A 27056-nucleotide genomic window follows, 5' to 3' on the forward strand; every position below is an offset into this window, starting at 1 on the left:
AAAATAACTTCCAAAGAAGCAGTGTTATTCTTAAGAAGAATATTATGTTCATAGAGGATTGGAGAGGATGTAAGGATAAATACAATGTGTTAAACTTTTACTATTATAACTCACAACTTCAGGGTCTATTTCCCTTTTCTAATGTGAGGTCTGGATCAAATGGCAGCCAAGAAGGGCTTCAATAAGGCATTTTCCCCTAACACTAGAGTTCTTAGGGGCAGTCATCCATTTGTTATGTATTGTTTATTATATCTATTACACATACTACTAGAAACAACCATTAGCCAGGCCAGGCTCCTAGAGTGGCTTTGTGTAATAGAAACTTTCATTTTAGACCTGGGGCGATGTCTAACCCATAATCGCTTCCTCATTGTTCCTGTGCTCCAGTGAAAGGCCACTTCTCTGTGTCATTCCCTGTGGAGTCAGACATTGCTCCAGTCGCTCGATTGCTCCTCTATGCCGTTTTACCTGATGGGGAAGTGGTTGGGGATTCTGCGAAATATGAGGTTGAAAACTGTCTGGCCAACAAGGTGGGTGCTTCATACCATAAATTTTTTAACATTAAACTAGAAGTTACTATCATAATTAATTATTTTCTTCATTTGAGCATTGAGACCAAAGGAGTTAAGTGAACTTCACAGAGGATTTCAGCAAGGTAATGGCAGAGTCACTCGAAGGAACCGTGTCACTTAACTCCTAGTGCAAAATTCTCATGCATTATCTCTTCCCATATGATATGATTCAGAGTACCTTGTTCCCTTCTTCTATGATGAAATATCGGGAAATATGTAAGCAAGTTTTTAAGACTACTAAAGAGCCAAACGAAAAATACAAGAACATCTAGACTGGGACCATTAGTTAATGAACACTTCACCACGTGTCAAAGGTAAATGTGGCACCTCAAATTTAATAGGTTGTAAGAATAAGTACATGTCATTATAATGGCTCCACTGATTCTTGGAAAAAATCAAAATGAACTATAAGGGACAAAAAGCGTCAGGTCTCACACAGTGCCCACTCCCATGAAGTCAGTGATTATGCATTGGATGTGAGCAGCACGCAGAAAAGGCTGGTGGCTACACGATTAAGTCAGAAAATTTGTTTTTCTGGTCTTTCTCTTTAATTTCGCAGGTGGATCTGAGCTTCAGCCCAGCACAAACTCTTCCTGCTTCCCGCGCCCACCTGCGCGTCACGGCTTCTCCGCAGTCCCTCTGTGCCCTCCGCGCAGTGGACCAGAGCGTGCTGCTCATGAAGCCTGAGGCAGAGCTCTCCCCGACCTCGGTGAGTTCCCTCAGCCTCGGGTCGGGAAGGGCAGGTAAGGGTCTCCAAGCAACACGAAATGCCTTTCTGAGTAGGACAGGGTCTGTTACAATTATATTTACCTACCAGTGAATAGAATAGTTTTGAGATCTTTCATGTGCACCTTGAAGTATATCAGTTGAAATACTGGATGTCCAAGATGAACACAATTTCTGAAGGAAGATGTTGTATTGTCTCTGATGAGTAAAAATTAAGAAAAATGAATTACTATATGATAAGTGATGTTAATAAATGAATTCTTTTAACATTGGGTTAACAAGAAATATCAGAAGGGTGTGCTGGAGTGGAACAGTAAGAAACTGTTAACAGCGTGTTCTAATAGTCACTTGCTCATATCTTCAAATGTTCACTCTGACACCAATTGAAAGAGCCTTTTACTGATTTTTTTTACCATCAAAATTTTCCAAAGAGAAATTTATATTTTTACTTTCCTAAAAGAAAAACTTATAGGAAGGATTGCTTTTTAGTCCTTCCAGTGTAATTTAATTGAAAGTATTAAAATACTTCTTTTTCTTATTTTTATTGTATTTTTCCATTACCATTTATTCCCCTTATACCCCTGTCCCCACCCCCCACCCCCAGCAATCTAGAATACCTCTAAAGAAAGAATTGAGTACATTTTAATAGTGGGAGTAAGAGGATATATGGAAAAATAACACTGATGTTTTGTGTTTGTGTAATAAAATTTTATAGTCCTCAGAGTTTTTTTTTTAATTATAACAACCCCAGTGGGTAAAAAAGGCAGAAAATCCTATTAACATGTTAATAATTAAGCAAAAGCTTACAAGTATTTAGTAGTAGACCTGGGTTACCACACTAGTTCCTCTCAACCCTTGATAGTGTTTTACTAATGAAACGCTTTGCTCCAAATAGCATAAGCCATTCATTCAACACATTTATTTAGCGCCTACTGTGTTCTAGGTGTGCCTACTTTGTGTTGAAGTTCTGGGCATCTAGTAGTGAACTACTGGAAAGACAAAAATCCATGCTCATGTGGAACTAACATTTTCATAGATTAGAAAGACAAGCATATAATATGCTCCAGAGAAAAATTAGCAGTGAAGGAAGATCTAGAATAGTAAGAGACAGCTGCCTTGGAGAAGATGTCTAATTTCATTGCATTACTCACTCTGCTAATCTGTTCTTATCAATCAGTTTCATACTTCAAGGAATATAATGCAGTGCCCCGTCAGCATTTGTATGTCTGTCTTACTGGGCCTTCCTCAATGAATATGAACATATCACTTCCAGTATTTTACAGTTTAAGTTTATGTATTTGTGAAGATCTGGAGTATTTTGTTCCTATAAATAATACCTAAGAAAATACTCTCCTGTTTATATGTTGATTCATGTACTTATTTACAATGTGTCCATTAACTTTATCACATATACACTGAGTCACTTGCTAACTTCAAGATAGAGACAAAACTATCATATCATTCTATCATCTTAAAGCTTTGTACAATGTCTCCTAATAAAGTTATATTTCATTCTGGTATGGAGTCTAAGCTTTGTCTCTGAACTATGTAGCAAAGTATTATGACCCTGGCTTAGGTGGGAATATTTTAGTGTTTTGTCCCTAAAATTGTTAAACATTTTCAAGATCTTCTTCTCTATAATATATGTAAGCAATGGAGACACTCTAGGACTGATGGTGATTATTCTTTTTTTTATCCTTCCACTTAAGAAAAATAAACCACAAATAAGTATGTCCTTTTGTCCTTTGCATTTGTACAGGTTTACAACCTCTTACCAGTAAAGGACCTCACTGGTTTCCCTGCAAGTTTGAATCAGCAGGAGGAAGACAGTGGAGACTGTGTCAGCCACCACGTCTATGTCAACGGAATCGTCTACTCCCCAGTATCCAACACAAATGAAAAAGATATGTATAGCTTCCTGCAGGTAAATTCCTTATATTGTAGATGGTGGGTTCTTAGGGCTTACAGAATATCATATATTTTTAAATTATTTATTGTAATGCCTTCCTATCACAGTTGAGAGTAATGGGACATAGAGAGATCAAGTGACTTGTCCAAGGTCACTAAGAATAGCAGATCTACTAACAGCAAAGAGAGCCAGTACTATGACTTTTTGGGCTATTAATCAAGTTTTCTTCTATTTACTGAAATTCATTACCTTGTTGTACTTACATATATCACACATATAAAATAATTACTGTTGAAGGTATTTTTTAAAAAATAATGAAATTACCTCCATAAGTATATCAATGTCCCTTCTACAGATCCGAACATCAAAATTTAATATGAAACTAATTGATTGTTTATTAATTTCAATTTTAAGAAGTATGTGCCTGTATATTTTTTAAAATATTTATGTACTGAGTAGGTGATAATTTTCTTCACAGGATATGGGCTTAAAGGTATTTACCAACTCAAAGATTCATAAGCCCAAAATATGCTTACACCATCCAGTCTATTCAATGATGAGTTCTCCAAGATTATTATCTTATTCAGGTAATAATAATAATAATAATAAATTGTCTAATATATTGAAACAAATGAAAGAATTTTTAAGATAAAATGTGATAAAATTGACCCCCCAAAAATCTTGCATTTAGATATATTAAGTTCTTGCTCAAGGTCACATAGCAACATAAATGCCAAAGTTCTGACTATGTCAGGGGAGCAAACATAAGCCAGATTGTGAACAGTGTTAGAAGACAGGGAAAGTTAAATCTGATTGAGGAATCAGGAAAGCCAGTCATAAAGAGTCTGTATCTAGTAAATAAAGCTATGTGGACTTGAAAAGGGGGCAGAAAGTTTTAGGCATATGATCTGTGTAAACAGAAACAGAATGTTCATAATTCAAGACTACATTCTACTTCCAGTCAAGATGGAGGTATAGGTAGACATGCTTCGCCTCCTCGCACAACCACAGAAAGAATTACAACTAGATCTCAAAACAAATAAGACCCAGCACTGTCAGAAAATCGAGCTGTATAGAAATCTGACAACCAAAGATTTAAAGAAGCAACATTCATTCAGAAGGGTAGGAGGCATGGAGTCGCAGACAGGCAGAGAGGTGCAGAGATGTGGCGTGCTGTGGAGAAGCAACAGCAGTGGCAGAACAGACGGTCCCACATTCACATATGGTGGATAAAAATTGAGAGGCATTGGATCCCTGGCCTGTGCAGTCTGGCCTTGGGAGCGAGCAATCCCAGCTCCAGTCCAGACCATACAGCCCAGGAAGCCAGTGCCAGGAAGATAAACCCCCAAACTTCTGACTGTAAAAACCAGTGTGGATTGAGGTGGTGGAAGAAACTGCCAGATTTTCAAGAAACTCTATTTAAAGAGCCCACATGGACTTAGAACAAACACAAACCCTCCCACTCTGGGACTCAGCACCAGGGCAACAGCTGGAAGGCCACCAGTCATATACGAGAAGTAGGTGAAGTAATTGGAATGGGCAAGCGCCAGGCAAACCTCCAGAAGCCAAGCAGCAGCATTGTCCCTTCTCCTGCCTTCCTGCCACACAGAGCCACAAAGCAATGAAGTGAGTTGCCCCACCCTGGCAATTACCTAATTATTACACAATTTACAGGTGCCTTTTTTACAATAGGCCATGCTACTAACACAGGGAGTAAAAGCAGCTCTACCTAATAATACACAGAAACAAGCACAGGGAACTACCAATTTGAGGAGACAAAGAAAGATGGCACAAATTAAAGAACAGACCAAAACTCAAAAAAAAGAACTAAACAAAATGGAAATAACCAACCTATCAGATGCAGAGTTAAAAAACACTGGTGATCAGGATGCTCAAAGAACTCATTGAGTACAGCAACAACATAAAGGAAGAAGTAAAGGTTACACTAAGTGAAATAAAGGAAAATCTATAAGGAGCCAACAGAGGAGGGGAGTAAGCAGAGAATCAAATCAATGATTTGGAACATAAGGGAAAAAATAAGCATTCAACCAGAACAGCAAAAAGAAAAAAGAACTCAAAAAAATGAGGATAGTATATGGATACTCTGGGACATCTCCTAAAGTACCAACATCTGAATCATAGGAGTGCCAGAAAGAGAAGGGGAAGAGCAAGAAATTGAAAAACGATTTGAGAAAATAAGGAAAGAAAACTTCCCCAATTTGGCAAAGGATATAGACATACAAGTCCAGGAAGCACAGAGAATACCAAACAAATTGGACCCAAAGAGGACCACACCAAGACACATCACAATTAAAATGCCAAAGGTGAAGGATAAAGAGAGCATCTTAAAAGGGGCAAGAGAAAGGCAGAGAATTACCTACAAAGGAGTTCCCATAAGACTATCAGCTGATTTCTCAAAAGAAACTTTGCAGGCAAGAACAGACTGGCAATAAGTATTCAAAGTGATGAAACAAGGACATACAACCTAGATTACTCTATCCAGCAAAGCTATCATCTAGAATGGAAGTGCAGATAAAGTACTTCCCAGATAAGGTAAAGAAGTTCATCGTCACCAAGCCATTATTAAATGAAATTTTAAAGGGATTTATTTAAGAAAAAGGAGAAAATCAAGACTATGAACATTAAAATGGCAACAAATTCACAACTATCAAAAACTGAATCTAAAAAAACAAACTAAGCAAACAACCAGAACAGGTACAGAATCATAGGTATGGAGATCATTTGGATGGTTATCAGCTGGGAGAGGGAACAAGGAGAATGGGGAAAAGGTGCAGGGATTAAAAAGCATAATTTGTAGGTACAAAATAGACATCAGGATGTTAAGAATAGTATAGGAAATGGAGAATCCAAAGAACTTACATGCATGACCCATGGACATGAACTAAAGAGGGGCATTGCTGGAGGGGAGGGGGGTACTGGGTGGAGGGGGACAAAGGGGAAAAAGTTGAGACGACTGTAATAGAATAATCAATCAAATATATTTTTTAAAAAGACTACATTCTCACCAATCAACTGAGGAAGCTCCTTAATGTCCCCAAAACATTAGCCAATATTCATGTTGAAATCACACTCATTTGTCAATGATATGGGCTACCTCTTTGATGAGTGAGTCAGATAGTAATCAGGCATTTGCTTATTGTCTGAGATTGTCAAATCATGGTTAAATACATAGTACAAACTAAAGAGTTTGTCAAAAATCAAGGAAAACATTCAGTGAGAATCAATTGGCTATGTGGAATTTAAACAAAAATTATTGTATATTTTTACTACTATTTATAAATTATATTTGATAACCCTTTATCAAATATAATTTATAGTTAACTGTAATAGATAACTATAGATTTATAGTTAACTTATATATATACACATGCACAAATATTTTTCCAGAGAGCTGGTGGTTAAATATTTACCAGCACACCATTAACGGAAGGTAAATAAAATGAGAGATTCTAACTCTGATCTTTTGACATATAAGGGAATAAAGAGCTTTTTTAAATCTTTTATCCTTTCACTTATATAAAGTATTTCTCAAAGCCACTGTCATGATGATATGATTTTTTTTTGCTCCCACAGAAAATCATACTAAATGAAAAGTTTAACTCCTGCCCTGCTCCCACCCCCATATCATAGAAATCTCCACTTAGACAATGTATGGTAGCCACAGACGACTCCATTCTGCCCCACCAGAAGTCCAAGCCACTTTCTGCTTCTGAGCCTCTGTGTTCTCTGTGATTCTTTCCCCACTTCACTCTCAGCTTATTCTAATACTTATGAACTCAGCTAAACCATTGCCTCCTCAAAGAAGCGTTTCCCTAACACCCAAGTGTCTTCTCCTGGTGCCTATTTCATCACCCTTTTTCTTCCTTTTGTAGCACTTACTACAATCTCTTATTAGCTGATCTTTATATTTATCGTTTCTGCCTCATCCCTCACCCACCGTAGATGTAAGTGCATTGGAAAGTGACTATGATGGTTCTGTAGTCCATGTTTCAGAGCCTCCCACAGAGACTGTGCGAAAGTACTTCCCTGAGACGTGGATCTGGGACTTGGTGGCAGTAGAGTAAGTAACTGTCTTTCTATATGAGATACAATAGAGATTCCTCAAAACTGTCCATTTTTAGCTAATTTTTCACCATCCATGTATTTTCTTTTAGACACATTGCTGTTTTCAGGAGAGGTTGAGTATTACTGCTTCTGCTATGACATCTCACTAATATAATTACATCAGCGCTAAGAAATTGTGCATAAATTTAATTCAAAGATTTCCAGAAAATAGGCATAAGGACTGAATATAACCAAGCACTGCATAGATTAACACTTAGAAGAGATCCTTCATGGGTCAGCAATGTTAAATTAAGCACAGAATCAGTCAGGTCAATGATATACAGTAGTAATAAAACTGAAAATTACAAACCTGCCCTCAGTGGAACAATAATTTAGAGAGGAAAATTTAAGAACAATCTCAAATTACAAATTTAGTTTATAGCCATAAACTTTGTCTATAATAGTTTATGTCTATAATAGACTATACTATAGCTATATGTCTATAGGAAATTCAGATATAGACTGAAATTGAAAACAAAAGTTGGAAGGAAAGTAATTATATATTCCTATTTTAAGCCTTATTTATACTCATTATCGGCATTTCTTCTGAGTGCATACAAATTATGATAACAGAATTATTTATAGGGTTCTCTTCCTTGAAAGTATTTACTTACCTGCTCACTTTCTGTTCCTCACTTTGCCATCTTCCCCAGCTCATCGGGTGTGGCTGAAGTAGGAGTAATAGTCCCCGATACCATCACTGAGTGGAAGGCTGGGGCCCTCTGCCTGTCCAATGACACTGGACTTGGTCTCTCTCTTCCCGCCTCTCTCCGAGCCTTCCAGCCCTTCTTCGTGGAGCTCACAATGCCCTACTCTGTGATCCGTGGAGAGGCCTTCACACTCAAGGCTACTGTCGTAAAGTACCTTTCCAAATGCATTCGGGTAAGAATCTCTCTCTCCTAAATTAAACACAAGGTTACTTAAATCATAAATTTCATCCCAGGAATATTAACAAACTCCTGTGTGTAAAATGTGCCCACCAGAGGAAGAATACTATCAGATATTTATAATATTTGCATATTCATCACTAAGGTTGCTGTTATCTCCAAATACTAGATTGCAACTTAAAATAAGTTTCTGACTCTCTTTTCCTTCTAAGATTTTTTAATTGAATTTATTGGGGTGACATTGGTTAATATGATTACAGAGGTTTCACATGTTCATTTCTATGATACATGATCTGTATATTGCATTCTGTGCCCACCACCGAAGCTCAAATCATTTTTCCTCGCCATATATTTAGTCCCCTTTACCCTTTGCTACCACCCCATCTGCTCTTCCCTCTGGAAACAACCATGCCGTTGTCTGTGTCCATGCCTTTTACAAATGAGTGAAATCATATGGTTCTTAGCTCTTTCTGGCTGACTATTTCACCTAGCATACTATTCTCCAGGTCCATTCATGTTGTCACAAGTTTCTGACCCTTATCATAATCTTCTGAGGTTAGGAAGTTTGTGTCTTATGAAGAGTTCTGATATGGACATCAAAATTATTAGGTTCCATTTGTGTGTCTTAAATTCTTCAAGGTTTCAACCTCCATATTCTCATATATTTAACTTTTCATGTATCATTCATTAAAAATTGTTTGTGAGGATCTTATTTCTGCTGAAACCATACCTGTTTATAAATCTTATATACTCTGCTGGGAAAGCTTGGAGAACGGTCAAGATTCCCAGGAATCTCGTCAGCGTGACGTTTCCTCACCTCTGGTCCCACCACAGGAAAGAGTAGATTATACCAAAATACTAATATTTAGGGTTCCAATCTACCTATACGGTCTTCAGAAATCTAACCACGTCTCCAAAATGCTTTATTACAAGCCATTCTCCCTTCGGTCCTCTTCTTCCTCTGACCTCTTGTCTCTGCCTCATGTATGGTTTCAGGTCAGTGTGCACCTGGAAGCCTCTCCTGCATTCCAAGCTGTCGCAGTGGAGAAGGAAGATTCCTACTGCATCTGCGAGAATGGACGACAAACCGTATCCTGGGCAGTAACCCCGAAGTCCTTAGGTAGGAGACAGATTCCTAGGAACTACTCAATCCTGCTCAAAGTTTGTATAGCAGTGGGATTCTTTTTTTTTTTTTAGCAGTGGGATTCTTATATCCAGTTCTACTTCTCTTAGGCAAAGATGCCTTTTCTCCCAGACAGTAGAATTTTTTTCTTTGTTTCTTATTCTAGGGTGTCTAGAAGGATATTCCTATTTCCCTCATCTCCTTACCACCTTGGATACTCAGTATCATTATTCTCTAGTTTATGCCACTTCCATTCCTGGTCTTGTGTTTTTATATAACAACAACAAAAATGTTACAGAACATTTCTAAATCTTGGAGTTTAAAGGTATGGAGGAAAGGGGTGACAGTGCTCATCTCCACTGGCCCGTTTTTTCAGGGAGTGTGAATTTCACCGTGAGTGCAGAGGCACTGAAGTCGCAAGAACTGTGTGGGTCTGAGGTGGCCGTGGTCCCTGAATATGGAATGAAAGACACAATCATCAAGCCCCTTTTGGTTGAAGTGAGTAAGCCTACCCATTAGACAGGTCATAATGAGTTAATAAAAACAATAATGAATCCAGTTAAGATTATAACTTTTAGGTAAGAAGGGCTAAATAATATATGGTCATAAGATCGTTCATAGTCTTATTTTATCAATATAAACAGCTGTACGTGTCTATCTCTGTCTCTCCATCTCTCTCTTCTCTTAATTTACTTTCACACTTTTCCCTCACTTTTTCATCTATTGACCTGTCTCCTTCACATTTGTTTTACTTGTAAAATTTGTTTATATAATACATTTGAGAAATCAGTTCTACTTCTCCTGTTTACTATCAAGAAATTTGTGGCTACCCTATCAATATAATTTTTCTGAAAGTGAGTCCATTCTCACCTCTGACTTTTCTTTTTTTCCACACAAAGCCTGAAGGACTAGAGAAGGAAATAACATTCAACTCCCTGCTTTGCCCATCAGGTAAGAATCAGCCTTAATAATTAAAATAACGTTGACTACAGTTTGTGTAACATATGAAGATCAAAGAATTTTATATATTATATCTGCACTTAACCCTATAAGGCCAGTAAGACCCAAAGAACCATCAACTCATTTTGCAAATGAGAAAACTGGTCTTAGAGAGGCCAAGTAATTGGATCAGGAGAGTATCCCTAGCTCATGCATTATGATTCTTTTTTCTCTTACAGCATCTGTGCGACCACCAAAATGTCTTTCTGACCAGTATGTATGATGTGGTTATAGGTAGAAAGTGGGTAGAATCAGAATATTGCCAATGGGATATTTCCTTGAATACTTAGTAATGCAATATATGGATAGCTAAATTCAGGTTACCCCACCACTGAGTTTTTCAGAACCAACATTATTTTTATTTTCTTGATCCACTCTCACTATAGTTTATTTTCTTCCTTGGGAAAAACTAAGAACTTTCTCTCTGTCTCACTGTTGTTCGAGTACAGTTGTCTGCATTTCCCTCCCCACCCCGGCCATCCCACCTCCCACCCTTGATCCTACCCCCACTTTGGCTTTGTCCAGGTGTCCCTTACATATGCAGAAGCAACAGCATTTGATAATGGGACCACACTGTTTCCCAAAAACAAAAGTTGTTGCAGCCTGTACCATTACCATCATACCAGTATTCGTTTGATGCCAAACCTGTACCTAATGCTCTCTCCGCCATTTGCCAGGGACCGAAGAAGCTTACAGTGAAAGATACAACTTTATCTCAGTGAAGAATTTCCTAGTCTAAACAAAAACTTTTGTAGAAATTTAGTACAAGAAATTTATCAGCACGATGTGTTCTTACCTCAAATCAATGTCAAAACAACATCATATATGTGTTCCTTGCCTTTCTCTGTCTACCTACCAATTTCCATCCAATATGATTTTTATATTGTCAAGACTTAGACTTCAAACACATAAAGTGTTCCAAATATGTAACTGCCTGGTTGTTTAGCCTTCTTTCTACATTTAAGTGAATTTAGTGTTACCGCCAAAGCCTTTTACCATGGTTTCTCCTCCAGTTCTGAGTTCTTCATTTTGATGTATCCCTTGTATGTCAGAGCTAATCATCAAGCAGTTTTATTAGAATTAGTTTTAATTACCTATGTAATACAGAAACGCATTCCCCTTTAAAAACAAAACGAAACAAAACAGAACTTCATATTACAGGCCAGTATCACCCCCTCACAGTCTTTTTCAACACCTCTATGACCACACCTGTGTGTTTAGAAATAATAACGTGCAGATGAATTGGTGGACTATGATTTACGTATATGGCATAAGTGTCAAAGCTGCATTTTATAACACCTTTTTTTTTACGCATCAAACGGTCTTGAAATGTTTCCCATGTTAAGTTATAAGTCTAGGTAATTCCTCCTAGTCCCCTTTAATTCCACACTGGCAGGATCACAGTTCTGCCTGGTTTCTCAGCCGGTCCCTTGCGTGCACAGGCGAGTACACGTAAAGTCGATACCAGACTGTGACTTTCCTGTTGAAAGGCAGTGTGTATATATTCATAGTTTTAATGGAACTAAAACATTTCTCTCTCTTTATTACCTAAATTTATATTTCTACCACTTTACCTTCCCCATGATGATCACCACCATCTGTTACCATAAAAGTTTTCATTTTAACCAAATATTTGGATGAAACAATATGTTGTTGTTTGAACTTATATTTCTCTAGTCACGAGTGAGGGTGAACTTACTTGTGCATAGTTATGAATTGCTTTCATATCCTTGACCTTCATGTGGGAGTAGTTGGTCTTTTCTCTGATTCAGCTGTACGACACTGAGTCTTCATCTATCGAATATCTTACCTAATATTTCCTTTCAGTTGGTACTTTGTCTTTTTACTGTATTTATGGCATCTGTTTCCTTACAGCAATGTGTTTTGGAAAGTAATAGAGTTTTTGACACATGAATAATACATTCATAATTAGTATAACCATGTATGTACCATATTTTGCCATGTATAACACGCTCCCATGTATAATGCACACCCATGTTTTTTGGCCCAAACTTTCAGGGAAAAATCTTTTGTGTTAATTTTTTAATTCAATTATTTATTTATTTATATTTAGATACTTGTTTTTTGTGTTATAAAGGAACTCTAGCATTTATTTTTAAACATAGTATGGTACAAGAAATTCTATGTAACAAATAATTACAAAACACAAGAACAGACACAAGGTATTTCAGGTATTACCCGTGTATAATGCCTATCCTTATTTTTCCCTCAAACACTTGGGCAAAATAGTGCACATTATACACAGCAAAATATGATATTTAATACATAACTATAGTATATATTTAATTACATGATTGAATTTAAAGTTAATTATGTAACCATATGTAATTAATATAATTTAAAAACATACAGAATTAATGTATACAACTTGAGTTTGGAGACTTAAGTATGTACCACAATCTATACCATAAACCTAACCATCATCTCCAAAAGTTTCCTCCCACCATTTATTATTTTTTATGATAAGATCTTATATGAAATATAAGATCTATTAGCAGAAGTTTAAGTACAAAATGCAATATTGTTAGCTGTAGGCACTGTGCTGTACAGTACATCTCTAGAACTTACTCATCTGGCATAACTAAAACTTTGTACCATTTGACAAAAGTTGTATTAATTTTATGAGCAACAGATGTAGTATGAAGATAAATATAACATTTCTCTTTTCTTATCTTCATATAATTCACAAACACTAAAATGACAATAAATGTATGCTTATCAGCAGCAATTTTTTAATTAATTTTCAATGAGACAAATACTGTTCATCTTCACCCCCATATTTAGAGTCTCCATAAAAATACTATCATCTTATTTGGTGAAATTTGATAGAAGTTAAGGCAGCATGTATTGGCAGTTCCATTTTCAGTTTTCTGAGGAAATTCCATACTGCTTTCCACAGTGGCTGCATTTCCACCAACAGTGCACTAGGGTTCCCTTTTCTCTGCATCCTCTCCAACACTTGTTTGTTGATTTGTTTATGATGGCCATTCTGACTGGTGTGAAGTGGTATCTCATTGTGGTTTTAATTTGCATCTTTCTGATGGCTAGTGATGCTGAGCATCTTTTCATATGTCCCTGGGCCTTCTGTACGTCCTCCTTCAGCACAATTTACAATAGCCAAGTATTGGAAGCAACCCAAGTGCCCATCAGTAAATGAGTGGATCAAAAAGCTATGGTACATTCACACATTGGAATACTATGCAGCAGAGAGAAAGAAGAAGCTCCTACCCTTTGCAACAGCATGGATGGAAATGAAGAGCATTATGCTAAGTGAAATAAGCCAGGCAGTGAGGGACAAATATCATATGATCTCACCTTTAACTGAAACATAATCAACAGAAGAAAAAGGCAAACAAAATATAACCAGAGACATTGATATTAAGAACAGTCTAACAATAGCCAGAGAGTAGGGGGGAGGGGACAGTGGGGGAAAGGATTTTCAGGAACTACTATAAAGGACATGTGGACAAAACCAAGGGGGAGGGTGGAAGCAAGGTAGGGAGGTGGGTTTGGCTGGGGTGGAACATAACCCTTCCAAACCCTGCCAAGTAGTGGGGGGGGGGGGGGGGGGAATGCAGACAACTATAATTGAACAACAATAAAGTAATTTTTTAAAAAAGACAGCATGCATTGTAGAATACAGGAACTTTGGGGATATTTTTAATTTGCTTATGTATACATAATGTGTTTTTTTCACACAACTGTTGAGTAAGGAGGTTGGGGATGAACATTAAATATATCATCTTGTGATAACCATCTCATGTTAGCCACAGGATGACATCAGGGGCACTTGTAAATGTGTAGACTTCTTTTGGAATGCAACTCTGTACATAGGGAGAACAAAATGGTTGGGGAAGGAGAAGTTCTAGGAATCTCAGAATCCTGTTCATACACATTTAAGATATAAAAATCTGGAATATTGAGAGACAACTTTTCAGAAGTTTACGGCATAGTTCTGACTTCTTGGTCTTAGAGCTCTTCAGGAAGCTATATAGCAGAAATAATTTTAACTGTGGCTGCTTTTGTTTTTTCTCCAGGTGCTGATGTGCCTGATCAATTATCTCTGAAGCTGCCATCAAATGTGGTAGAAGAATCTGCCCGAGCCTCCTTCTCAGTCTTGGGTGAGTCTCCAGCCCCATAGGTTACTCTATATTAACAGTTTCTACTATTTTTTTCCATAAATACTTTCTCAAAATAACAACTGTAATTGAAACTTCTTTCTTCTCTCCTTTTGAAGGCTTCTTTATTGATTCCAATCATACTTCTGTCCCTGGAAGACTTACCCTTCCTAAAAATCCTCATTTCTTTACCTCAGCTAATAATTTATCTCCTCTTAATGATTCTGATAGGTTACAATCTCTCCCATCCCCTAGGAGACATATTAGCTTCTGCCATGAGAAACACACAGAATCTCCTCCAAATGCCCTATGGATGTGGAGAACAGAATATGGTCCTCTTTGCTCCTAACATCTATGTTCTAAATTATCTAAATGAAACACAACAACTGACTCCAGAGCTCAAGTCCAAGGCCATTGGCTTCCTCAATACTGGTGAGTGATTAAATGAGTGAGTGAAAACTTCAGTGTTACTTTAACAATAGATTGGATTTCCCAATAGGCTTGAGTTCCTTATCAATATTATTATACATCAGCTTGTCATACTTTGATTGTTTTTATGATAAGAATACTATGACAGTTAATTTTACAGTAACTATCCTGCATCCAACCTCCAATAAAATTTGGAGGACTCAGAGCCTTCCAACATATGACAGCATAATTTAGGAAATACCACAAGAGAAACCGAAGCATTTTGGTACTTTTCTGGCCACAGCACATACGATCGTTCATGCTGCTTCATTAACCTCCCATCCCAGGTTACCAGCGACAGCTGAACTACAAGCACTACGATGGCTCCTACAGCACCTTTGGGGAGAAGCATGGTGGGACTGCAGGCAACACCTGGTAACACAGAGTTTTTTGAGCTTCTATTTTTTGTACCAGCTCATTTACATATACTGTCATAATTATATTGACCATAACCCTATCAGATATATATTATTAAACTTATAGTTGGTTATACTAGATAAATACACCAAGATTACTGAGGTAATAATCAGAAAAGCTGAGGTTCCAATGCATGTATGTTACACTTGTTCCCAAAATTCATCCTGTTAATAATACATCAAGGTCTTCTTTCTAAAATGGCTATTTTTTTTCCTAAAATAACTCCCATTACCATGAGCATTTTAATGATATGGCCAATGAACATATCATATAACTTCTAGATAAACCATGTTCACTTCAGATTCTATTATATTGTTTAGATCGTGTTCAACTTAGCTGAGAATAAATCCACCAATGGGAGGGAAGAAATGAGAGGGACCAGTAATATGAAACTGTTTTAAAATCTCCAAGGCAACCAACACTAGAGGTTGTTATTGCATGTAACAGCTCTATGAGAAGATTCTTCCATCTACAGGGGGAAATCTGTAAAGAGAAGAAAGAATTTAAAACTTAAATAATTATTTTAAGTAACATTAGATGTACTTAGACTCTTCGTAGCAAAGAGGAAGTGAGTCCGCAAGGGAATTTTAGACCTAGCAAGTTAATCCACTAGTCCGAAGGAGATGGGAGCTGAGTGTACACAAGAATTCCTGTTCGATGATTTATATCAGCGTAAGAAGTGCCCTGTGAAGCCTGTCGCTGCCAAGTGCTGGTAAAACCATTTATGCAACAACATAAATACTATCATCCCTCCGTCTGCCCTCAGGCTCACCGCCTTTGTACTGAAGACTTTTGCCCAGGCTCGAACTTACATCTTCGTTGATGAGGCACACATTACCGCAGCCCTCACCTGGCTGTCCCATAAGCAGAAGGACAATGGCTGTTTCAGAAGTTCTGGGTCACTGCTCAACAACGCCATTAAGGTAAAGTGTTCTCAGAGCTTTGACTTGTCGATTATGGTGCGTACAACGGTGAGGAGAGGAGGTAACAATGAAGAAATTCTTTAGGGAAAGTATTGGAACAAAAATAAAACCTGGATAGCACCAAGACAGAGGGGATGCCATTTAAGTTAATTTGCCCCCTGGGGATGAACATGGGTAAGGATAAATTCCATGACACAGCAGAAAACAAAGAGCTGATTGAGAGTCTTCTCAGATGTTAAATTACTCAAATCTCTCTCACACTCACATCTACAGGGTGGAGTAGAAGACGAAGAGACCCTCTCTGCCTACATCACCATTGCCCTTCTGGAGATTCCTCTTCCCATCACTGTAGGTACCACCTCCTTCCCTGCTGAAGCATAACTCTGGTTGCAATGAAACTACTGACCTGCTGTCTGGCATGTCGCTCTACTGAAGCCAAGTGTCAGCTTTCCTGCTATGCAGTGCAATGCTTCCCAGATCAGTAAAGAATTTGGTCCATCTGTTACGAGGGATGTCCAACCTTTGGCGTCTCTGGGCCACAATGGAAGAAGAGTTGTCTTGGGCCACACATTAAATACATTGCAACATGTAATCACAAAAAAATCTCATAATGTTTTAAGTAAGTTTATGAGTTGTGTTGAGCAGCATTCGTAGCCATCCTGGGCCGCATGTGGTCCATGGGTCCCCTGTTGGACACCCCTTAGCCTTTCCCAGTGATGCTCCTAGGCTATTTATTCCCTAACAGCATCCCCCCAAACACCCCCACACACAATGAATTCTAAAGATATGGCTTATATTCCTGCCTCATAGATCTGAGAATAACAGATAAAAAAATACTATTTTTTCTATAAGAATGAGAATAGATGGGCAAACGCATTTGAAATCCTTTTTTACCTCCTGTGCTGCAATCTGCGTCTTCACCTGGGAATGCTAGCCTCCTGTTCACGTAACTCACTTCCTTTCTTGCTCACCTTTCACAGCACCCTGTCGTCCGCAATGCCCTGTTCTGCCTGGAGTCAGCCTGGAATTCAGCAAAGCAAGGACCCCATGGAAGCCATGTCTATACCAAGGCACTGTTGGCCTATGCTTTTGCCCTGGCAGGTAACCAGGAAAAAAGGAGCGAAGTACTCAAGTCACTTAATGAGGAAGCAGTGAAGGAAGGTGAGAGCGCACCTGAAACCCCCATCGCACACTCTCTGTACCAAGCACTACTACATTGCAAAAATCCCCTACCCCTACCTCCCGTGATCCCTTTCTTCTCCCCTCTTGTGTCTATGTCATTATAAAATCTAACATTTCTCAGTCAAGTCACAGATCAAAAGATAAGAGACAGTATGCCGTGGTAGCGAGAAGCTTGGCCTCAGGAGACCAGCTCCAAAGCACATTGCCTATGTGACCTTGAGCTAGTCACTTCGCTTCTCTGTGTTTCTGTTCCTTCATTGGTCAAGTGTGGATAATACCTCATAGGGTTCTTGTCAGAGTTAAATGAGTGAATGCACGTAAAGCAGTGGCTAGAGTATGTGGCACATAGTAAGTCCTATAAAAGTACAAGCTACTGTGATTAAGGTATCAGTTCTTAATATATACAGAACCCTTACCCGATGTATCATATCATTTTAAATATAAGAAAGGACTGGAGAAAGTAACCCCATGAAAAAATTCTGGTATTTTATGCTCATTTTACAAGACAGGTGACATTGACAAATCTTTTCATATCCACACAATACTTCTATGTAAACAACAGTCTGTATGGAAGGCAGGGATCCAAGAAAAAAAGAAAGAAAATGCAAACGAGAATAAGAGATCCAATGAAACATTCCACCTTTCTCCCTTGACAGTGCCATTAATGATTTATTCTTAAAATTGCACTAGAAAATATTTCAGATACATAAAAATGTATAAAGAATAATTAGCAAACATCTTTCTACCTCCCTTCCAACTAAGAAAGAAAATATTACCATTGTAGGAAAAATTCCCTGTGTACCACTCCCACTCTCAAAGGGAATCATTATCCTGAATTTGTCATCACAATTTCTGTTGAGTTCTTTAATATTTTTACTGCACATGTATCCCTAAATAACATTCAAATTTTTTACATTTTTTATCTTTAGATAAAACAGCATCATATATTTAAGTATTTCTGCATCTTGTTTTCTTACCTGTTTGTTTGTCTTTTGTTTTTCTGAAGTTCAGCATTATGCCACCAGAAGTCCCCTACATGGGTGCCTGTGCCTCTAGTTAATTAATTTTCTCTGCCGCATAATATATTACCGTATATAAAAGGTCACAGTTTATATGAAGAGTCTCTCCTTGTGGATACTGTTTCGTATTTGTTGCTATAACAAGGCATGCTGCAATGGATACATACATGTCTGCCTGTGTGTGAGTGTGACTTTCTCAAAGCCATACTCCAAGAAGCGTAATCGCTGACGAGTAAGCTGAGCACGTCTTCCCCTCCGCTGGATACTGGCATATTGCCTCCCAAAGCTGTGTAAATAGGTTCCCATTATTTCACACCCTTGTCAATATTTGGTATTTTAAGGATCACTCCATTTTTTTCCAATCTAATGAGCACGAACCCCATTATCTCAAGGTATCTGCAATCTTCACAAGAAGCCTCTAGCAGGGGTGTCCAGCCTTTTGGCGTCTCTGGGCCACACTGGAAGAATAAGAGTTGTCTTGGGCCACACATTCAATATACAAACACTAACGAAAACTGTTAGCAAAACAAAGGTCTAAAATAAACTTACGATTTTGTGTTGGCCCGCATTCATTACCATCCTGGGGCGTGTGCAGCCTGCGGGCCACGGGTTGGACGCCGACAAAGGCAGGCTTTACGGAAAATTTAACAAACCTCAGATTAGGTCTGCAGAATGTCAGAAATAAGAAGGTATGACCACAGTGAGAGAACTTGCTCAGCTCTTTTGCCCTGTCACCAACCCAGCGATGGCAACCATTTGAAAACTTAGGTGGCTATGCGCTTCTGACTCCAGCAACATTTTCTTCCTTAGCCTGGCTGAAACAAGCCAAGTTCAGGTTTACAGAGAAGGAAATCATTTAGATAAGGTTCAAGACGGTATCACAGGCATACAGTCTCACTTCAGGTCTGGCTTAGGTACTTTCATCTTAAATTAAATGGGAATATGTAGTCACTTATAAATTTATTTTTCTCACCCCCAGATAATTCTGTTCACTGGACACGACCTCAGAAACCCCAGGCACCAGTGGAGTATTTTTATGAACCCAAGGCTCCCTCTGCTGAGGTAGAGATGACGTCCTATGTGCTCCTCGCTCACCTTGTGGCCGACCCTGCCCCAACTTCGGAGGAGCTGACTTCTGCGTCACACATCGTGAAGTGGATCACAAAGCAACAGAATTCTCAAGGGGGCTTCTCCTCCACCCAGGTTTGTGCAATAGTTTCCCAGAACCTTTTTCTTCACCTGTAGGTATAAGAAGGTTTGAACAAGATAAAAACATACCCAGAAATAAAACATAAAGGTAAGAATAACTTGAAATGAGGAAAATATTATTAGAATTCAGGGATAGTGAGAAATAAAGAAAAGTAAAAGTCAAAGAAAGCCACAAAGAAAATGCCAAGAATTCTGTACACATTCCTGTGTTATTATCACAGTGTCTTCGTTCCAGTAACAACTCTGCCTCCCTAAACCAATAACAGGGCACCTCTATCAATAGCCATAGCAGAATGAATTTTAAAATCTGTCAATCTTTTGGAAGTTATAAGAGGTTCTTTCAAAGTAGTCCCGGGAATACTATTCAAAACCCAATAATCTCTCCCTGAAAATTCCTTCATTCTTAGGTCCCCTTAAACTGGTTCCTTCTATAACAGATGCATTTCATGCTTCCTCTGTCTACTTATTCATGGAAGCATAAAGAAGTATCTTTATTGATCCAACCTCCTGAACTCAACTTTAGATGTGAATTTTATACCCAAAAAATTCATCAATATGTGGAATTTATCTTCAGGGAATTTAGATGTTAGCCTATACACCTATTTAAAAAAATGGCATTCCATCCTTTCTCCATTGTCCTTGATGTTTTATTTCTCCATATGAATGGAAAAAACTGAATAATGTTGTTAGAATAGTTAGTATTCATTTCTTATAAATATGTTATTTAAAGGATGTCATTGACATTCAGTGTTGATGAGAATTGAAAGTAGGAGCATGAATAGGAGAATTCAGACTTCCAGTAAAAAAGGAAAAGCCAAATAAAAATGTCAACATCCCAAGGAGATCATTCTACTTACTGTTAATTATTATTTTCTTGGGGGAAACTGAAACATGACCTTGATCATGGCTGCAAAAGACCCTGGGCTCTTTCAGGGCACTGACTTCCGCAGCAGAGCCGAATTTAATTTGAGGGTGAGAGCCCAGCTGACCTTTGGTTGGGTGGTGACAACCAACCACTGGACCACAGCTGTCCAGTGTTCAAGTGCTTTCAGAGTGACAACTGAACTTGTTTTCATCCTTTTTCTCAATATGTATATTGGAAGTGAAAAGAAAATTATATAGATAATCTAGATTTTTAATATCTAGAGGTAATTAATACTTAGGAAGCATCCAAAAGAAAAATGCATAATTACTTGCTGTATAATATTTCTGACCCAAAAAAACTCTGTCTGATGAAGAAAAAACATTATTCACCAAAAACAAAAAAAAATACTTAGGCAAATAACTAATTCCAATAAATGATTCCTATTCACATATATCTTGTACATTTTATATCCCATGTATATTTATACAGAGAAAAGGATCGATGTACTGGGTCTGGGAGATAAAACAAGCTTTAGGACATAGAGCCCAAGGCAGACATGTGAATGTTACGGCGCTATCATCTATTTAAGGATTATAACCAATATAGAAATTAGAACTCCAATATTTAAGAAGTGGGGAAAATACAAAATAAGCAATCAAAGCCCCTTTGTAGCAGCTCACATGGGCCTCTGAGTCCTCAAATCTTTATCATACTTAAGTGGTTCTCTCACTTATCTCTCTCAGGACACAGTGGTGGCTCTCCATGCTTTGTCCAAATATGGAGCAGCTACTTTTACCAGGACTGGGAAGGCTATACAAGTAACCATCAAATCTTCAGGGACATTTTCCACAGATTTCCAAGTAAACAACAACAACCGCTTGCTACTACAGCAGATCTCATTGCCAAAGGTGCCTGGAGAATACAGCGTGACAGCCACAGGAGAAGGGTGTGTCTACCTCCAGGTGAGACTCGGGGCAGGTGAGAGCAGAGAGTCAACAGTAACCATTCTCACCCTGGCTGATGTGGTTTGCTGGATTCAGCACCAGCTTGCAAACAAAAGGTTGCCAGTTCGATTCCTGGTCAGGACATACACCTGGGTTGTGGGCCAGGCCACAAGTAGGGAGCATGTGAGAGGCAACCACTTGATGTTTCTCTCACGTCAATGTTTCTCTCCCTCTCTTTCTCTTGCCCTTCCCCCCTCTCTAAAAACAAATAAATAAAATCTTAAAAAAATAAATAAATAACCATTCTCACTGAAAAGTCCTAAATCAGGAAATGATGGAACAAACCAAAAAGAGTTGAGGAAGTTTGGGGAAATACTGGGGAAGAGAGAAACACAGATTTTTGTCTTTGATCTTCCACAGACATCCTTGAAATATAATATTCTCCCAGAAAAAGAAGAATTCCCATTTGCTTTGGAGGTGCAGACTCTGCCCCAAACTTGTGATGGACTCCAAGCCCACACCAGCTTCCAGATCTCACTGAATGTCAGGTAAGACCAGCTTACTGAATCACTTGATTCTGAGTATAACAACCAGTCTTCTTACTGGACCTCCTCATTAAGCAGAGCACTGAGGCGGCAAATGCTTGCACTACATTTATCCAAAAAGTGGTGTGTTTTCACATTGATACCGGATTTCTGTGATGAGGTTTGTATTCTACATCCCTTACATCCAGAATCTAGTATTGCCACACCTCACTATGAAAAGGTTATTAATTTCCCTCAATAATAACTAAAGAAAGAACACACCCCTTGCCTTTGACCTGAATTTCTGACTTCAGTATAATGAAATGATTCATCCTAATTTTATCCTACTATAATGAAATACTATATTATTCTTGCCCTGTCCAGAACAGAGATAAGGAATGTTTTTCATTTTTTTTAAAGTTCTTAGTTTATGAATCCTCTCGTGAAAACTCTGCACAATCGTCACCACAGATCAGGTCACTGAAGACTCTCCTTCTGTGTCCCATCTCCAGCTCGCTTTTGCCAGCAGCAACATTGGCCTGGGCAGTCCCCCCGACTTTCTTCATCCCATTCTTGCATTCCTTTCTCTGTTTTCATGAGGTCTTCTTCTCACGCAGGCCGTGTCTTGCAGGTCTGTGTTAGGGTTCATTTTCCTTTGTGCAATCCAAGGAATCATAAATCATGCCGAAGCCAGTTGACTTGCTGCCACCAAAGTGGTTTCTGAATCTAAAACCAAAGATGACAGCTGGTGTGGTCTTGTACATTTTTCTTCATTTTTCCTGAATTTTTGTCTTAGGTACTGTTGCCTTCCCAGGGTGCAGGATGTCAGTGACCACTTGTTTCCACTGAAGTCATGTGTTAGGTCTGGATATTGTGTCCTTCATGATGGTGGCCAGTCTTCAAGCAGCCAGGGAAGAAAAGCAAGCTGAGGAATTCTTGAAACACACAAATAGAAGGCTCGTCATGATTCTTTAGTTAGAATTTCTACTGGCAATAATTACGTATCAGATTATATACCCAAAAAATCAGCTTAGGGAAAAATACAATATTCAAAGAGCTACAGGACTTACAAAAAATATGTCTTTATATCTCTTTCTGCCATCTTTTCATGCCACCATAATGGTGCACATGAATGTCCTAGCTAATATTCTCTGAGTATCAACAATGCTGAAAAGAGAGGCAAACACCAGGTTCTTGCTAGGCTGTGCTCCAAAGTCGTTGCTTTCTAACTGTGATGACGGATACATTGGTGAATTTGAAATTATTGATGACCACAGAGCTGGGAAAATTGTTGCGAACCTCACAGGCAGGTTGAACAAGTGTGGAGTAATCAGCCCCAGATCTTATGTGCTGCTCAAAGATGCAGAAAGATGGCAGAACAACCTGCTTCCGTCCCGTCAGTTTGGTTTCATTACACTGACAACCTCAGTGGCGTCATGGACCAATGAAGAAGCAAGACGAATACACACAAGCAGGAAAACCCTGGGATTCTTTTTCTAGGGATGCAATACATACATGGAAATAAAATGCCTCAATAGACCAAAAAAAAGTATCTGTTCCCAAGAATATTATAACCTGGTTGGAGACAGTATTCAGGAAAAACGTTAAGATAATGTATATGTAACAAAAAGCTGACATGGAGTAGAGGTCTCATGCACAGTTATGCATCATTTGCAGAGCTTTCTCCAAACACACATCTGCAGAGTCCCCCCATGTGAAATTCTAATTCATCGGGTCTAAAGCAGGCCTGCTCTCTGCGGCTTTAACAGGATCCCTGAAGCTTCTCAGGCAGAGGCAGTTTTCTGAACCACTTGGGTAGGATGCTTAGGAAAATTCCCATGCACCTTTCAGGGCTGTCGAGTGCTTACTGTAGAAAAAAATTTTAAAGGCTATTTAATAACAAAACCCCAATTCTCCCTTTTTTGCCTGGATCTTCAGTTACACCGGGAAGCGCCCTGCCTCCAACATGGCGATTGTTGATGTGAAGATGGTATCTGGCTTCGTTCCCCTGAAACCAACAGTGAAAATGGTAGGTTTACTATGAGCCCAGGATTCCCTATTTTATTTACTGTTTTATATATCTCCAGACTAAGACAATGTAAATATTATAATCCTATTAAATCAGCCTCTGTAAAAGACTGGTACTTTCTCCAAAAGCAGAAGTATAACTTAGCAAGTGTTTATTGGTGCCCACCATGTGCATAACACACTGCTAGAAGCCACACCTATCAGGAAAAAAATGTCAGCAGGTTCCTACTTTCATAGTCTTGAAAGTAAAGCATCTACATATGAACCAGTGAAAAATATGAGTGACAGATTGATATAAACTATAAGGATTACAGAAGTTTAGACAAAATGAGATTGCTTTAAGTTTGAGCAAGCAAAAGAAGAAAAAACTCCTTTATTAAGGAATAGAATGTGAAATAAACCTTGAAATACAGGTGATTCCTAAGTTTATAATATTTAGTTCCCTTTTCTTCAAATAAATCAACTCTACACATAGGCCATGATTTTTACTAATATTAAACCCTGCAGCCCAATTACCTTTTATTTTTAATTTTACCACATCATTGTCTTTAGTTCCAAAAACTATTGGAAGAAATGTTACCCTCAGGTTTAATTTGGTAACAAAAGGTCTTCTTTCCTCTGGGTTTCCCCAGGGCTTTCTTCTGTTTATTCCCATTTGTAATGCCTTACTTTTCTTCAGCTTGAAAGCTCTAATGATGTGAGCCGAACAGAAGTCAGCAGCAACCATGTTCTGATTTACCTGGATAAGGTGAGAGCCCTGCCACTCTTGTTGCAAAAGACATAGATAATAATCCCTTGAAGGAGGGTATCTGAGAAGTGAAGAAAGGCATTTTGGAGACATTACTTCCATGCTAAATATTTGAGAATTCTAATATTAATTCCCGTAAATGTTCTCCTCTCCTTCTTTATATGTTTTACCTAGGACTATGTAAAGAAGTGGCTTATTATAATATTGGGATATGAATATTTCTAGGACCCCACCAGCAAGAAATTCTCCACAAAATGTGCTTACTATGTCCTCAAGTTATCTTGAAGACAATGAGTAATGGAAGAAAGTAACATGGGATTAGCGAATTATTGTATCAATAACACATCAACAATATAAAAGGGGAAAATACTGTCGATCTCAACAAGGACTTAGGTCATAAAATAATAAGACCAGTCTACCATTAAATTAATGTAATTTTATAGTTATGCTCTGTAGCATAGTTTATTCATTTAGAGATTGATGAATATATTATAGTTTACAACTTTATGAAACTTAAACAAGGCTACAATGATTGACTTTTTATATTCCCTTTTGAGTCAACACAAGTATTTCTACAAGATAAAAAAATGAAACTATGCCAAATCTCTCAAAATTCAAAAATGAATATGGCTATTCAACCAATAAAAATCATATATCATTCACCCCCTATGAACAAAGTCATATACTAGCGTTGATGGGAATAGATGAATTGTTTTAGTTACTTAAGAAACAATTTTTAGAGGGGTTCTTTTACTCTGGGAGCTTTCTGAACAATTTAAGGACCCTGCTAGCTGATTTGTAAAAAGGTTTTTTTCCTCAAAAAGAAAATGAATACTTAAACTCATTCAAAGAAGAGAGAAGAAAGCTCATTTAATTCCCTTTTGCTTTCCAGGTGACAAATCAGACGCTGAGCTTGTCCTTCATAGTTCTACAAGACATCCCAGTAAGAGATCTGAAGCCGGCCGTAGTGAAAGTCTATGATTACTATGAGACAGGTGAGTGGGAGCAATTTTCACACAGAAATTAAATCCCAACCACAGAAATTGAGATTTCAGAAATCTGTAGAGGCAATTTATCATATTAACAGGTCTCATAGTTCCATTTTATTTCTATCAAATCTGATTCTCCTCTCTTTGTCCTCTCTCCATACGTTGTAGAAACTGCCTATAGTATAAATATATCAACTAATACAAAACACCTATAGGATATTTAGTGCCCTTTTCTTGAACTAAATCAACTATATGACAATATTAGTTTTAAATAAGTACAACACTGAACTGTTCTTCAGAAGTATAGGGTAAAGAGAAACTTAACATAACTATATTTCAAAAGTTAACAATGTAAGGCAGCCAGCAATGTATCAAATGAATGATGCTGATGTTTCTGACACAATGTTTCCCACAATATCCTATCCCTGCCCTGTGTCCCATAAATGTTTGCTAGCCCTCTTCCTTCACCTGGTGATTGTCTTTTTATTCAGGTGAATTTGCAATTGCTGATTACAACGCTCCTTGCAGCAAAGGTACGCAATTCACACCCCTCCCAAATGCAGTCAGAACCCCTTTGTCTTGTCCCTCAAACCTCCTCCATAAAATTCTGGCTCAATATTCTTCAAAGGCATGATATTGCTCATAGTGCAACTTATTGTAGAAAAATGCATTTGTTTGCAGAGGGCCACAGATGGCCAAACCTCAAATAGTTCATAGGATTGCTCATTTGATAATCATAAGTAATGGGTCTTGTTTCCCACTATACTAATTGGTTTCCATAGGCACACTGTACTACCCAGATATAAGAGAAGGAATCATCACTGCTCAGGAAACCAAGTACATCCTAATTTTCTATTCTTTCCACTATCACAGATCAAGGAAATGCTTGAAGACTACATCAATGAGAACTGATTTGCTGGAGCCCCTGATCCACAAACTCAGGTCTCCATGGAAGGAAATAGTTTTTGTATCTCCAAAGTCTTAAAGAATAAACCTTTTTTTCTAATCAATCTCTATCACTGTATCCACAGCCACTCAATAAACACTTATAACATTTCTGTGTGAAATAAAGTTCATGAAATAAAATCCTGAAATAGAGTTTCATAGCACTCAAGGGCTGAGAGACTTCAGAAACAAAATGGCACGGTGAGGTTGTTCTAAGTAGGCTTCACGTAGGAGTTGAAGGGAAAAGAGGAAAATATTAAACTGTATACTAAAAGAGTGTAAAATGTGTTTCGTTATGGGAATACCTAGGAAAAA

At 38.1% G+C, this 27056-nt stretch overlaps 1 protein-coding gene across 2 annotated transcripts in view; it reads left to right on the plus strand.

The window, feature by feature from the left end:
- LOC112321860 (alpha-2-macroglobulin) overlaps positions 1-26854 on the plus strand; it is a 47149-nt gene extending 20295 nt beyond the window's left edge. Inside the window, exons 14-36 of one of the 2 annotated variants that reach the window (XM_024579462.3) lie at positions 388-530; positions 1132-1281; positions 3058-3222; positions 3686-3794; positions 7171-7288; positions 7986-8214; positions 9216-9339; positions 9719-9840; positions 10242-10293; positions 14400-14483; positions 14736-14912; positions 15236-15323; positions 16132-16288; positions 16562-16636; positions 17269-17449; positions 19469-19692; positions 21307-21525; positions 21928-22055; positions 23970-24060; positions 24739-24807; positions 25700-25802; positions 26288-26329; positions 26670-26854. In XM_024579462.3, coding sequence (XP_024435230.2) covers positions 388-530; positions 1132-1281; positions 3058-3222; positions 3686-3794; positions 7171-7288; positions 7986-8214; positions 9216-9339; positions 9719-9840; positions 10242-10293; positions 14400-14483; positions 14736-14912; positions 15236-15323; positions 16132-16288; positions 16562-16636; positions 17269-17449; positions 19469-19692; positions 21307-21525; positions 21928-22055; positions 23970-24060; positions 24739-24807; positions 25700-25802; positions 26288-26329; positions 26670-26686 — 2867 coding nt within the window. In that variant the 3' untranslated portion in view covers positions 26687-26854. The remainder of the gene's footprint in view (positions 1-387; positions 531-1131; positions 1282-3057; positions 3223-3685; positions 3795-7170; positions 7289-7985; positions 8215-9215; positions 9340-9718; positions 9841-10241; positions 10294-14399; positions 14484-14735; positions 14913-15235; positions 15324-16131; positions 16289-16561; positions 16637-17268; positions 17450-19468; positions 19693-21306; positions 21526-21927; positions 22056-23969; positions 24061-24738; positions 24808-25699; positions 25803-26287; positions 26330-26669) is intronic. The other variant, XM_053921831.1, reaches the window with a different exon arrangement.
- Positions 26855-27056: the final 202 nt, after the last annotated feature.

This window comes from Desmodus rotundus, chromosome 3, assembly GCF_022682495.2.
Source record: "Desmodus rotundus isolate HL8 chromosome 3, HLdesRot8A.1, whole genome shotgun sequence".
Taxonomy (NCBI): Eukaryota; Metazoa; Chordata; class Mammalia; order Chiroptera; family Phyllostomidae; genus Desmodus; species Desmodus rotundus.